The 11,203-nt window shown below is 50.9% G+C and overlaps 1 protein-coding gene across 7 annotated transcripts in view; it reads left to right on the forward strand.

Annotated features, from left to right (window-relative positions):
* AZIN2 (antizyme inhibitor 2) overlaps positions 1-11,203 on the forward strand; it is a 43,308-nt gene that overhangs the window by 15,171 nt on the left and 16,934 nt on the right. For 5 of the 7 annotated variants that reach the window (XM_057305132.1, XM_057305131.1, XM_048221858.2 and 2 more), the window contains 5 exons: positions 712-884; positions 1,889-2,023; positions 2,791-2,956; positions 4,131-4,293; positions 5,502-5,614. In XM_057305132.1, the coding sequence (XP_057161115.1) occupies positions 712-884; positions 1,889-2,023; positions 2,791-2,956; positions 4,131-4,293; positions 5,502-5,614 (750 nt within the window). Of the gene's footprint in view, positions 1-711; positions 885-1,858; positions 2,024-2,790; positions 2,957-4,130; positions 4,294-5,501; positions 5,615-11,203 lie in introns of all 7 variants that reach the window. The other 2 variants (XM_057305133.1, XM_048221856.2) reach the window with 1 other exon arrangement.

Here is an 11,203-nt window from a genome sequence, read left to right on the forward strand (position 1 = left end):
AGGCCTTAGGGTGTGGGATGACCTGTGTCAAAAAGATTCTTGGTCTGGTGAACTTTCCAATACATCAAGGGATTTTTTTAAAAAATATTTAATTTATTTATTTATTTGAGAGAGAGAGAGAGAGAGAGCTTGCATAGGTGGGGGGAGGGGCAGAGAGAGAGGGAGAAGCAGACTCCCCGCTGAGCAGGGACTCTAGGATCATGACCTGAGCCAAAGGCAGAGGCTTAACCGACTGAGCCACTCAGGTGCGCCCATCAAGGAAGAGTCTTTAAACATTAAAACTGTCAGGAAAATGTATCAGATGCCTATTGTTAGGGCTATCATGACTCTGCATGATGTCTTTGTGTGAATTAGAAAATGTACCCCATCCTTACTATAATGAATATACTGATTTTGTGAGACTAAGATGCTTTACTGCCAGGAAGTTGTAATAAACAGATAAATCTACCATGGATTCTCTGTGAATGGGACCTCCTCCCCTCAATTGTACAGTGTGCCACCTGCACGGCTGTCTGTGGCAGTCTTGCCTTTCAAACAGTGGTGAACCGGTGTGAGTCCTGATTTTCACGTATCTGTTGGGTAAAAATGAGGCCCACTACTTAGGGACCTCCCCGTGCCTACCTATGACTCTGCACCTCATTCGTGCTTCCTTGACTTCTGTGGGCCCCGTAGGCCCTGAGCCTCCTCACCATCACCTTTGGGACCCCACAGGCAGAGATGGAGTTGGTCCAGCGTATTGGCGTCCCTGCCAGTAAGATCATCTACGCCAACCCCTGTAAGCAAACCGCACAGATCAAGTACGCTGCCAAGCACGGGGTCCGGCTGCTGAGCTTTGACAACGAGGCGGAGCTGGCAAAGGTGGCAAAGAGCCACCCCAGTGCCAAGTAAGCTGCGAGCCACTCGTGGGGAGGGCTGCGCTGAGTGTGAGGGTGGAGGGGGTGGGGGGAGCAGGCAGGAGCAGAGGACCCTGCCCTGGACCCGGCCGCAGTCCCAGGAGTTTGGGGCGGGCGCTCCTGGACCGGACCCGGCGAGTGGGGTGGGGGGCTGATGAGGACCAAGGCAGAAATAACCATGACGGCCCAGGCAGAGCAAAGCTGGCGGTGTTCTGGAGGTCAGAGTCCCAGGCTGAGGGGGCACGAGGGTGGCGGTCAGGGAAGCTGCACGAAGGAGGTGGCCTTCGAGGTGGGCCTGAGGAGTGAGCAGAACTAGCGGAGGCACCCACAGTGTATCCCAGTGAACCGCCTGCGCGGAGAATGCCCGGGGGTCGGAAGCGGCCCGGGGTGCTTGAGGCCCGAGCAGAAATTTGGTGTGGCCCGAACAGACCCTGTGCGAGGGGTGAGGGCAGCCGCGAAGGCTGGTGGGCCACGGCCCCGGGGCAGGGACCTGATGCACTCGGGCTTTGCCAGGAGCCGGGGCTGGACGTTTTGCTCTGGCTGGGGCTTTCACGTGGGGGTTCCAGGGAGGGCCTCCTCGGGGGCGACGGGAAGGCCAGGTGGGGGGGCCATTCTGGTTCACCCAAAGCAGCTTCCATTTGGTCGGTTTTACGTGATCTTGGGGTTCTCAGTAAGACTGTGTTTAAAAAATGGTTCCCCTCATACAAGAAAAGTTGGAAAAGCCTGGCTGGTGTAGAGGCCGATTTGGAGGAAGTGGAGCGGCCGGGGAGAGCTGGTGAGGTCGGGGCCAGGGCAGGGGCCATGGGGACGGGCCCAGGGACGTTTAGGGAATGGATTGGACAGGCCTTGGAGGCTGACCAGCACTGCAGGGACAGGAAGGGGTCAGGGGCCGGGGGTCGGGGTGGGCGGCTCTGAGTTTGTTCCCCTCTTCTCCGAGAGGACGTGATTGGGGTGGGGGGGTCCAGCCGGCGGAGGTGCGCTGCGTGTCTCCTCAGGATGGTTCTGTGCATTGCTACTGATGACTCTCACTCCCTGAGCCCCCTGAGCTTCAAGTTTGGGGCGACGCTGAAATCCTGCAGACACCTGCTTGAAAACGCCAAGAGGAGCCACGTGGAGGTGGTGGGGGTGAGGTGAGTGCCTGGGAGCCCCACCGTCCCTGCCAGGCCCACTGCCTCTTTCCCAGGAGTTAATCAATTCTTTATGAGACCTCCCTCAGGGCCTCCAAGGAGGGCCCGTCCCCAGGCCTAGAGCCCTGCCACTGGAGAGTTTCCTCTCTTTGGAAAGAAAGTTCGGAGGGTCCCACTGCCTCAACCCCATGATCCCCAGAAGCTCTTGTCCCAGGAGGTCCCAGGAAGGACCTGGCTTTGCAGGAGTTACGCTAACCTATAGGCCAAAGGTGGTGCAGCCACACCTTTGCTCTGCCTCTTTGCTCGAAGGGGTACAGAGGAAGTCATGATAATGACCTAATGTATAGCTTTCGTTTATTCTGTGCTTCGGACATGCCAGGCACTGTGCTAAGTGCTTTGGGTGTGTTATCCCGCAGCCTTGTGGGATCTTATCCCCCCTTTATAGATGGGGGAACGAAAGCACAGCACTGACTAAGAGGTACATACGGACCTGGCTGACTCTGGGGCCCTGCTCTCATCCCAGAGGGCTCAGCCCCAGCGGCAGTGTGAAGGGATGGGAGGGACACCAAGTGCCAAGGGACCTTGTCTCTTGTCCACTCCTCACTTGCCCCATGACCCTCGACAATGCATTTAACCTCCGGGGCCCTCAGTCTCTATCTGCGGAATGGGCACGATGACCACTGTGCCCGTCCAAGGCTGCTCCTGGCTGCGGCTGAGGCCGTGGCGCCTGGGGCCCTGCATGCAAACCGCGGGTTTTCCTCCCTTCCCAGTTTTCACGTTGGCAGCGGCTGTCCTGACCTTCACGCCTACACTCAGTCCATCGCAGACGCCCGGCTTGTGTTTGAAATGGGCGCTGAGCTGGGCCACGGGATGCACATCCTGGACCTTGGTGGTGGCTTCCCTGGATTGGAGGGGGCCAAAGTGAGATTCGAAGAGGTAACCCTGGGGTCCGAAGTGGTACTGGGCTCTGCGGGAGGAGGGGTCGGCGTACCCGGTGCTGTTGAGTGGATCCTAGGTGCTGCATGCCGTGCTTGGTGCTTTATCTGGATCATTTCATTATTAGCCCCGTGTTACAGCTGAGCAAACTGAGGCTCCTCGAGGTCACGTCACTTTCTGAGTCTACAGCAGAGCTGGCTACACACCCAGCTCTCTCTGACTCTAGTCCCTGCACATATTTGAAGCTTAACCAGGCCTATTTGCATAAGGCCTGAAACTGTCTGAGGGCCTGGCACGCTCTATTCTCCCTCAGGTGAGCCGATGAGAAGTCAAATGGGAGGGCAGGGAAAGGAAAAGCCCACCTTCCGTCTGCTCCTTTCCGTGGGACATGAAATCAAGAAAACTGTGCCACCGCAATCCCCACTCCAACCACTAGGGGTCGCCTCTCCCCAATAAGAGCCAAGTCCTGGGACATCCACATCTCAGGACTGACCCTGAGAAAATAATCCCTTACAGACACAAAGAGTGCGCTTCAAAGATGAGCATTGTAGCAGTGTTCAGAACAAAAACCCAGTGGACTTTCCTGGTCCATCTAACACCCGGGAAGTGGTTAAATTATGGTACATTCGTATGACCTCCACGTGAGGTCATTCACAGAGTCTGAGTAAAGCAGGTTATAAAACTTACGTACAGCCGTATCATGTTTATAATAAAAACCAGTGTTTGTACAAAGAAAGAATTAAAGGAACTACTCCAAAAAGTTAACACTGATTCACAATCTCGATGACAGAATGAAGGGTGATTTTGACCTTCATTCTTCTCTGTATTTTCTGTGAAAAATGTGTCATTTAACACATTGGTCATTTATGAAAGAAAGATCTACGTCAGGGCTTCTGGAACGTGAGTACCAAGTATTACGTTAAGAACACCTCTTCCCATTGTGGGGGCGTTGAGGCAGGTGATTTACACAAGCATAAGGGTCTTGACCCAGCTCCGTCTGCCTCCTACCTTCCTGGCCAACTGTCTGCAGTCACCAGCTGGGGCCTTAGCAGTGGCCAAGTGCTTCTTTCTGAAATCAAAGCAGCTTTCAAGAAATAGACTTGCAGCTATATCAAGTCCTCAGTACGTAAACCCCACATTTCACACGTCATTGTCCCCGTCCCTGTCCCACCAGATTGCTTCTGTGATCAACTCAGCCTTGGACCTGTACTTCCCGGAGGGCTGTGGCGTGGACATCCTTGCCAGGCTGGGGCGCTACTATGTGACTTCGGCCTTCACCTTGGCAGTCAGCATCATCGCCAAGAAGGAGGTTCTTCTGGACCAGCCTGGAAGGGAGGGTAGGTGCCAGGTGGGCAGCAGAGCCCCGTTTTTTCCCGAAGCTAGGGACAGTGGCTGGCTGAGCAAGGTCTGGTTTTAGGGGATGGGGAATCTGGAGAATGGCTCCTTTCTGTAGGGAAACTTACAACCAAGTCCCCTTACCCCCAAGACACTTATTTAATGTCAGTTTTCCCTATGCATGTTTATATTTTATGAAGATTGAGATCAGAACAACCTTAGGGAGAACAGATCCTTTATTAACCCATTGTGCAGATGAGAAAATTGAGAGCCAAAGAGAATACAGTGAATTGCTTGATAGTAAAAAGTGAAGTCTGCATTCCACCCCATGTCTGTCTCCTCTCCAAAGTATAGGCTCTTACTCATCCTACTGCTGCTCATAAATAATGGAAATACTTAATGACAACTTTTATTTGTCTAAGCCTATTATAGGTGACAGAACATAGGCCTGGAGAGGTTGAGTCACTAGCCCAAAGTCACACAGCCGGTAAGGGCCAGTGCCTGGATTCAAGTTCAGGCTGGGCTGACTCAGGGTTCTCTGCCCATGCTGCAACTCCCGCTGTCATCCCTGCCCTTCCAGAGAGATCAGTCCTTCCAGCAGCCCCTTGAGTGAGTGGGGTCAGGAGCTCTGATCTTGGGGCCTTGCCTTCTCTTCTGCTCCAGGGTCCCAGGCAGGAGAGCTGAGGTCTGTGTGTCTTGCCCTGAGAATCCACTTGGAGGGGTGGTGGGCTCCATGTAGAATGTCTTCCGTGTGTGTGTGTGTGTGTGTGTGTGTGTGTGTGTGTGTGTAAAGATGACATTCTTCTGGCTTCCTTTATAAATCTGGGTAATTACTGTATCTAGGCCAGCCAGGAGACCTGGTTTCTCATTTCAGATCATGCACTGCCCCATCGCGTGCCTCTGAGCGAGCGGCTTAACCCCTTGGGATATCGTGTTGGGTGGGCTGCTCTTTTTCCTTTGCCGGGGCTTCCAGGGGCTCACATGCAGGCAGGAAGTATGTCCTGCGCAGGGTTGCTCAGCTGCAGGGGTGAGTGCACCACGTGAGCCTCGTGTCGTAGGAGGCGGCAGGACCCACCCCATAGCTGAGGAAGGGGCAGTCTTTTTGCTTCAGTTACCCATCGTCCTTGCTGAGCCTCCCATGGTGCCAGCGCCCCCTCCCACCCTTTCACACCCCTGCTTGTGCTGCCCCTGACCCCTCCCCTCCCCACAGAGGAGAATGGTTCCACCCCCAAGACCATCGTGTACCACCTCAGTGAGGGCGTGTATGGAATCTTCAACTCAGTCCTGTTTGACAACACCTGCCCTACCCCCATCCTGCAGAAGGTGAGCCTACCCCACGTGGGCCTGTTTTCAATTGTGTGTGTGTGTGTGTGTTTAAATAACATTCTGGGGGTGTTTTTATCTAATTTTTAAAAAGTAAAACACATTCATTGTAGAAGATGGCGGGATGAAGATTACCCATAATCCCACCACGTAGAGACAGACTCTTTGAACATTAGATTTCTTTTTAGTCTTTAAAAAATGTATTCTATTTTCAAAAATAAAGTTGGATTGTATTGTTTTGTAACTGCTTTTTTCCACTCGATATGGGAGATAGCTCTTTCCACGCCATCAGCTAACCTTTGGCAACGTGCTTGTTGAAGCCTACATAGTATTTTAACCCGTCTAACCTAGCGGTTGGTTTGCTGTTTTTGAGCGTTGTGAGTATACCTATCTTGACACCCACCTCTGATCAAGCCCTGGAGTGAATTTCTAGAAGCAAAGAGAAACAGTTCATCTTTAGTGGGTTTTTTCCAGAGTGATAAGGGAACAGGAATGGACAAAGAGGGGAACGAAAATCAGACACACCGCTGTAGTTTCGCATCTCCAGGCCTTTGTTTGTGTGGCCCCTTTTCTGGAAGGGAACTTCAGTGCCTAACAGGCACCCAGATCATCACGAGCACTCAGTGAGTTTTGTTTTTCTCTCTTTTTCCATCCTGTCTAGCTTTTTAAGACCCACTCAAATGTCAGCTCCTCTTCCTGCCCCTTATCTATCACAGGCAGAAGGAGCCCCCCCACCTGGTGCCCATGCCGTGACTTGATTACGTCCTCATTCCATAGCTGGGTTGTTCCGTGTGGTTTCCTCCAGCTAGTCTGAGTAAACCTCCCTGATGTGCTCAGGAACTCAGTTTTCCGCTGTGATGCACGAGCCCCGCCTGCATTCCTGTGGTTTCCCACATCCTACTGCACTGAGAAAGGACCAGGCCGGCCCAGGCCAGCCGCGCCCCAGGTCACACAGCGGGCGGCAGCTGCTTCCCAGGTCCTATCCCCTCCAGACCCCCTCTGCCTTCCAGTACCCCTTTTCCTGTCAAATGCCCACTTCCCATTCCCGTCATCGGCAACTCAGATGAACAGGACTGCGGGCCCAGTCACTAGACACCCCCATCCAGGGTCTCCGGTTGCTGCCCCTGCCTCGGGCACCAGGGTGCTACTGACCCTCTTTGTGACCAGCCTGTTCCTCCTCTGGACGCTGTTGAAGCTTCTTCCTTTGGGCTGTCAACCACCTACCAGGTCTAGCCGCGTGACCGGATCCAGGGTGGGGCCCCTGTCCGGTCGTGGAGACAGATGGCGACACACACAATAAATCCGCTGCAGCTGGACATGTGTCGGAGGGACCCAGCCTGGCTGGGGGTGTCAGCATCTTCTTCCCCAAAGAAGGTCCCCTTCACGAGTCAGGGTGGCAGCTTTGCGTCCCTGCTCTTCGTTCCCCAGGACTTTGTGTTTGGACTCAGGCACAGGAAGTTCTATTAAACATAACCAATGCATGGTTCAAAGTATACTTCTTATCGCTGAAGGCGTCCTGGCTCTTTTTGGTTTATTTTCTTTCTTTTTTCAAATTCAATAGACATTTGAGTATTCTCGGTATGCAAAGCCCTATACTGAGGCCTGCGCAGGACAGTAGGTGAGACAGAATTGTCTATGCTTTGGAACTGCTGTCCTGCTGGGTAGGGGTGTGTGTGTGTGTGCACGCGCGCGTGCGTGCATATGGTGATCAGTACACAGGCTACAACAGCGTCATGAAAAAAGCACAGAAAACGACATAACAAGTGTTACTGGAATTTTTTCAAAAATATGTCCGTATATATCTTTAAAAGGAAAGGACTTTAGAAAAATCATAATACCATTATCAAATTAAAAATGAACAATTCCATGGCATCCCCCGTCATCCCCCTCATAAATGGTTTTTCTAGTTGATTTCCTGAAATCAGCAGCCAAAAAAGGTCCACATACTGCATTTGGTCAATTGTCTCTCTCTTAACCTATTGGTTTCCCCAACTCTCTCTCTCTCTCTTAATCATTTGTTGATGAAACTGAGTTGTTGGTCCTAAAGTTTCCTGCATTCTGGATTTTCCTGATTGGTAGATTCCCTGGATTTACCTTTAGTGTTATCGAATATGTTATTCCGGGCCCTGTATTTCTTTGAAACTAGGTAGTTAGATTTCATGGTTTCAGTGGATTCCTAATCAGTTTTGGGGTAAAAATGTTTCATGGGAGGACCTGTCTTTGTTTTCTTTTTAGTGAAATAAGCATTTTTATCATTTTACCGCCTCATTCCTTTGTCTCTTCCCATGCAAAGCACCCACTGTTTTGACTCATCTGTTACCATTTTTTTCGTATAGGTTTTTTTCTTTCTTTTTAATATATATTTTTTTCTACTGCGGTAAGAACACTTAACATTAAGATCTACTCTTGTAACAGATGGTTAAGCGCATGATCCAGTACTATTATCCATAGGCACACGTGCTACAGCAGATCTCTAGAACTCGTTCATCTTGTAGAGCTGAAATCTTATGTCCATTGATTATCAACTTCCCATCCCCCCCAATCAATCCCTGGCACCCACACTTCTATTCTTTGTTCCGTGAATTTGACTATTAGACACCTCCTATAAATGCAAGCATGCAGTGCGTGTCCTTCTGTGACTAGCTCCTTTCAGTTGGCATAATGTCCTCAACCGTCATTCCTGCTGTTGCATGTTGCAGGACTTCCTTCTTTGATGAGGCTGATAATATTTCATTGTGTGGATATACTGCATTTTTTTAATCCATTCATCCATCCATGGACATTCAGGTCTTGGCAGCTGTTAACAGTGCTGCGATGGACACAGGAGTGCTAATGCCTCTTAGAGATCCTGATTTCAATTCTCTTGGATAAATACCCAGAAGCAGGATTGCTGGATCACGCTGAATTTTTTTTTTAAAGATTTTATTTATTTATTCGACAGAGATAGAGACAGCCAGCGAGAGAGGGAACACAAGCAGGGGGAGTGGGAGAGGAAGAAGCAGGCTCCCAGCGGAGGAGCCTGATGTGGGCTCGATCCCACAACGCCGGGATCACGCCCTGAGCCGAAGGCAGACGCCTAACCGCTGTGCCACCCAGGCGCCCCAACACTGAATTTTTTGAGAAGCACCATCGTGTTTTCTACAGCGTCCACATCATGTAGCATTCTCTCCAGTGGCGTACCAGGGTTTCACTTTTTCCACGACCTTGTCAACGCCGGTCGTCTTTTGTTTTTTGAGAACAGCCATCCTAACAGGTGTGAGGTGACATATCCTTGTGGTTTTGGTTTGTATCTCTTTTATGGGCTTCATTTCATGTGCCTGTTTGCCATTCGCATGGCTTCTTTCACGTAGTTTTGTCACATCAAAGCTTATTCCTCAATGTACTTATAATTTGTTTTGTTTTTTTACTTTACAAAAAAGGATGTTATCCTGTACGAAACCTTTTTGAACTTCTTAAAAAGCGTACCATACAGTCTAAGATGCATGGCCGCTGCTGGGTGTACTAAGGCCCGTCCCTGGACTGCTGTTTCACACTGTCGGCCAGCACGCTGTGGCCTGTCCAGCCGCTCTCCTCTCCAGGCGCTGGGTTGTTTCTGGGTCTTCGCTACTGTCAAATACGCTACTCTGAATATCCTTGTTTGTGACTCTGCGACCCAAGGGCAAGGAGTGGGATTGCTGGGCATAGATAGGACACGTGATTGTTCCGCCTCACGAGATAGTGCCAGACAGTTTTCCTAAGTGGCTGTACTGCTTGGCGATCCCCCCTCCCCCAGTAGAGGCTGGGTGGATCCTCGATTTCCCAACACTTGGCATTGTCAGACTTTAAACATTCTCCCGACTGAGTGGATGTGAAATGGTTTCTCCTGTCTTGATGTGCACGCCCCTGATCACTAAGGAAGTTGGATATCTCTCTGTATATTTATTGGACATACACACTTTCTCTTCCTTCAGGGACTTGGTAACCTTCCCTTCCGTTACTGCCCTTCGAGTCTGAACCCCTCCAGCCAGCAGCCTGCACACGCTGCCTTGCCCCCTCAGCTCTCATTCCGTCTTCAAATCTTTCCAACGGGATATGGATCGCACAGCTGCACAGAAGATGCTCTTGAAAGTCCCTTGCATGTGGCCAGCCCAGGGGCGGCACTTCTGCCTTCAGCAGCTGAGCTTCCTCCACCTTCATGCTCCTGGCTTTGCCTCCTGCCCTGTCATTCCCACCTTGTCTCTCTGACATGTTCCCCGTGGCTTCACCCCCTGAATGATGACTCCCAGGCCTCTGTTCTCAATCCTCTTCTCTGCCTACATGCATTTCCTAGGTGAGCTCTTCCAGACTGAGGCTTTCAATATCTTCTACAGTCTCATCATTTTCAAATTTCCATCTCTAGTCTGGCCCATCCCCCTGAGCTCGACTCGTGTATCTACCTACCCACTTGCCATTTCTACGGGATGTCTCACAGGCACTCAAATTTAACTTGTTCAGAAATGAACGCTTGCTTTCCAAACCAAACTTCTTCCTCCCCACAGTTTTCTCTCAGTAAACAGCACAGCCAGCCAGCCAGCTGTTCAAGCTATAACACTTTGGCATTATTCTCGATTCTTGCTTTCTTCTCTTCCCACAGGCAGTTCACCTGCAATTTTTCAGTCTAATTCCAAAACACACTTGGAATGCATCGAATTTCTTCCCCGCCACGGAGCAGGGCGCAAGCTGCCATCGCCCCTTCCTGGGCTAGTGTAGCAATCACTAACTGGTCTTCTCGCCCCGACTCCTGCCTTCCTACCATTTTTCACACTGTAGACAAAGTGATTTTTTTAAATACCCAAAGACCATATCTCTCCTCTGTTTAAAACTTTTGGCGGCTCCTGTTGCTCTCGGAATAGAATCCAGACCCCTCACCCTGGCTGCCAAGGGTCCTGCACTCGTCTTTAGCTGCATCCGTCCCCACTGAGCCCCTCACTTACCTGCGCCATCCCAGCGGCCTTTCTGCTCCTGGAGCACCTAAGCTCCTTCAGACCTAGGGCCGTTGTATTCACCTGCCCGAATGCTCTTCCCCTTGCTCCTGAGATGGTTTCCTTATTCTCTTCTGGTATGTCTCAGGCCGGATGTCAGCTCTTCGGGGAAACCTTTCCTGACTGCTCTCTCTCAAGGGGGCTTGCTTCTCACCATCAGATAGTATCGTCATCCCGTTGATTTTCTTCATAAAGTGTCAGAATCTGTAATTATTCTTATTTGGTTTTGTTTCCTTGCGTATCATCTGCCTTCCCCACCAGCACGCAGGCTCTGTGGGGGCGGCCACTTTGTCTACTTGTTACCTCTGAATTCTCAGCAACTGGCGCAGCACCTGGTCCATAGTAGGTGCTCGATAACTACTTGATGAATGAATGATGAATGAATGGATCACCCACTATGCTGTGAGCCCCTTGAGGGCAGAAACTGTTTCCCCAGTACAGGACCTGGCACATAGTAGGTGCTCTACATTGGAATGGAATCAATATTTAAAAATTATGGGAGCAACCTAAAATTTAAAGGAACAAAGGAGGAAGAAGCTCTGTAATCCTCTATGCTAATTTATCCATAATGTCCCCCCTCTTTCACCAG

Source organism: Ursus arctos, unplaced genomic scaffold, assembly GCF_023065955.2.
Source record: "Ursus arctos isolate Adak ecotype North America unplaced genomic scaffold, UrsArc2.0 scaffold_32, whole genome shotgun sequence".
In the NCBI taxonomy this organism is placed as follows: domain Eukaryota; kingdom Metazoa; phylum Chordata; class Mammalia; order Carnivora; family Ursidae; genus Ursus; species Ursus arctos.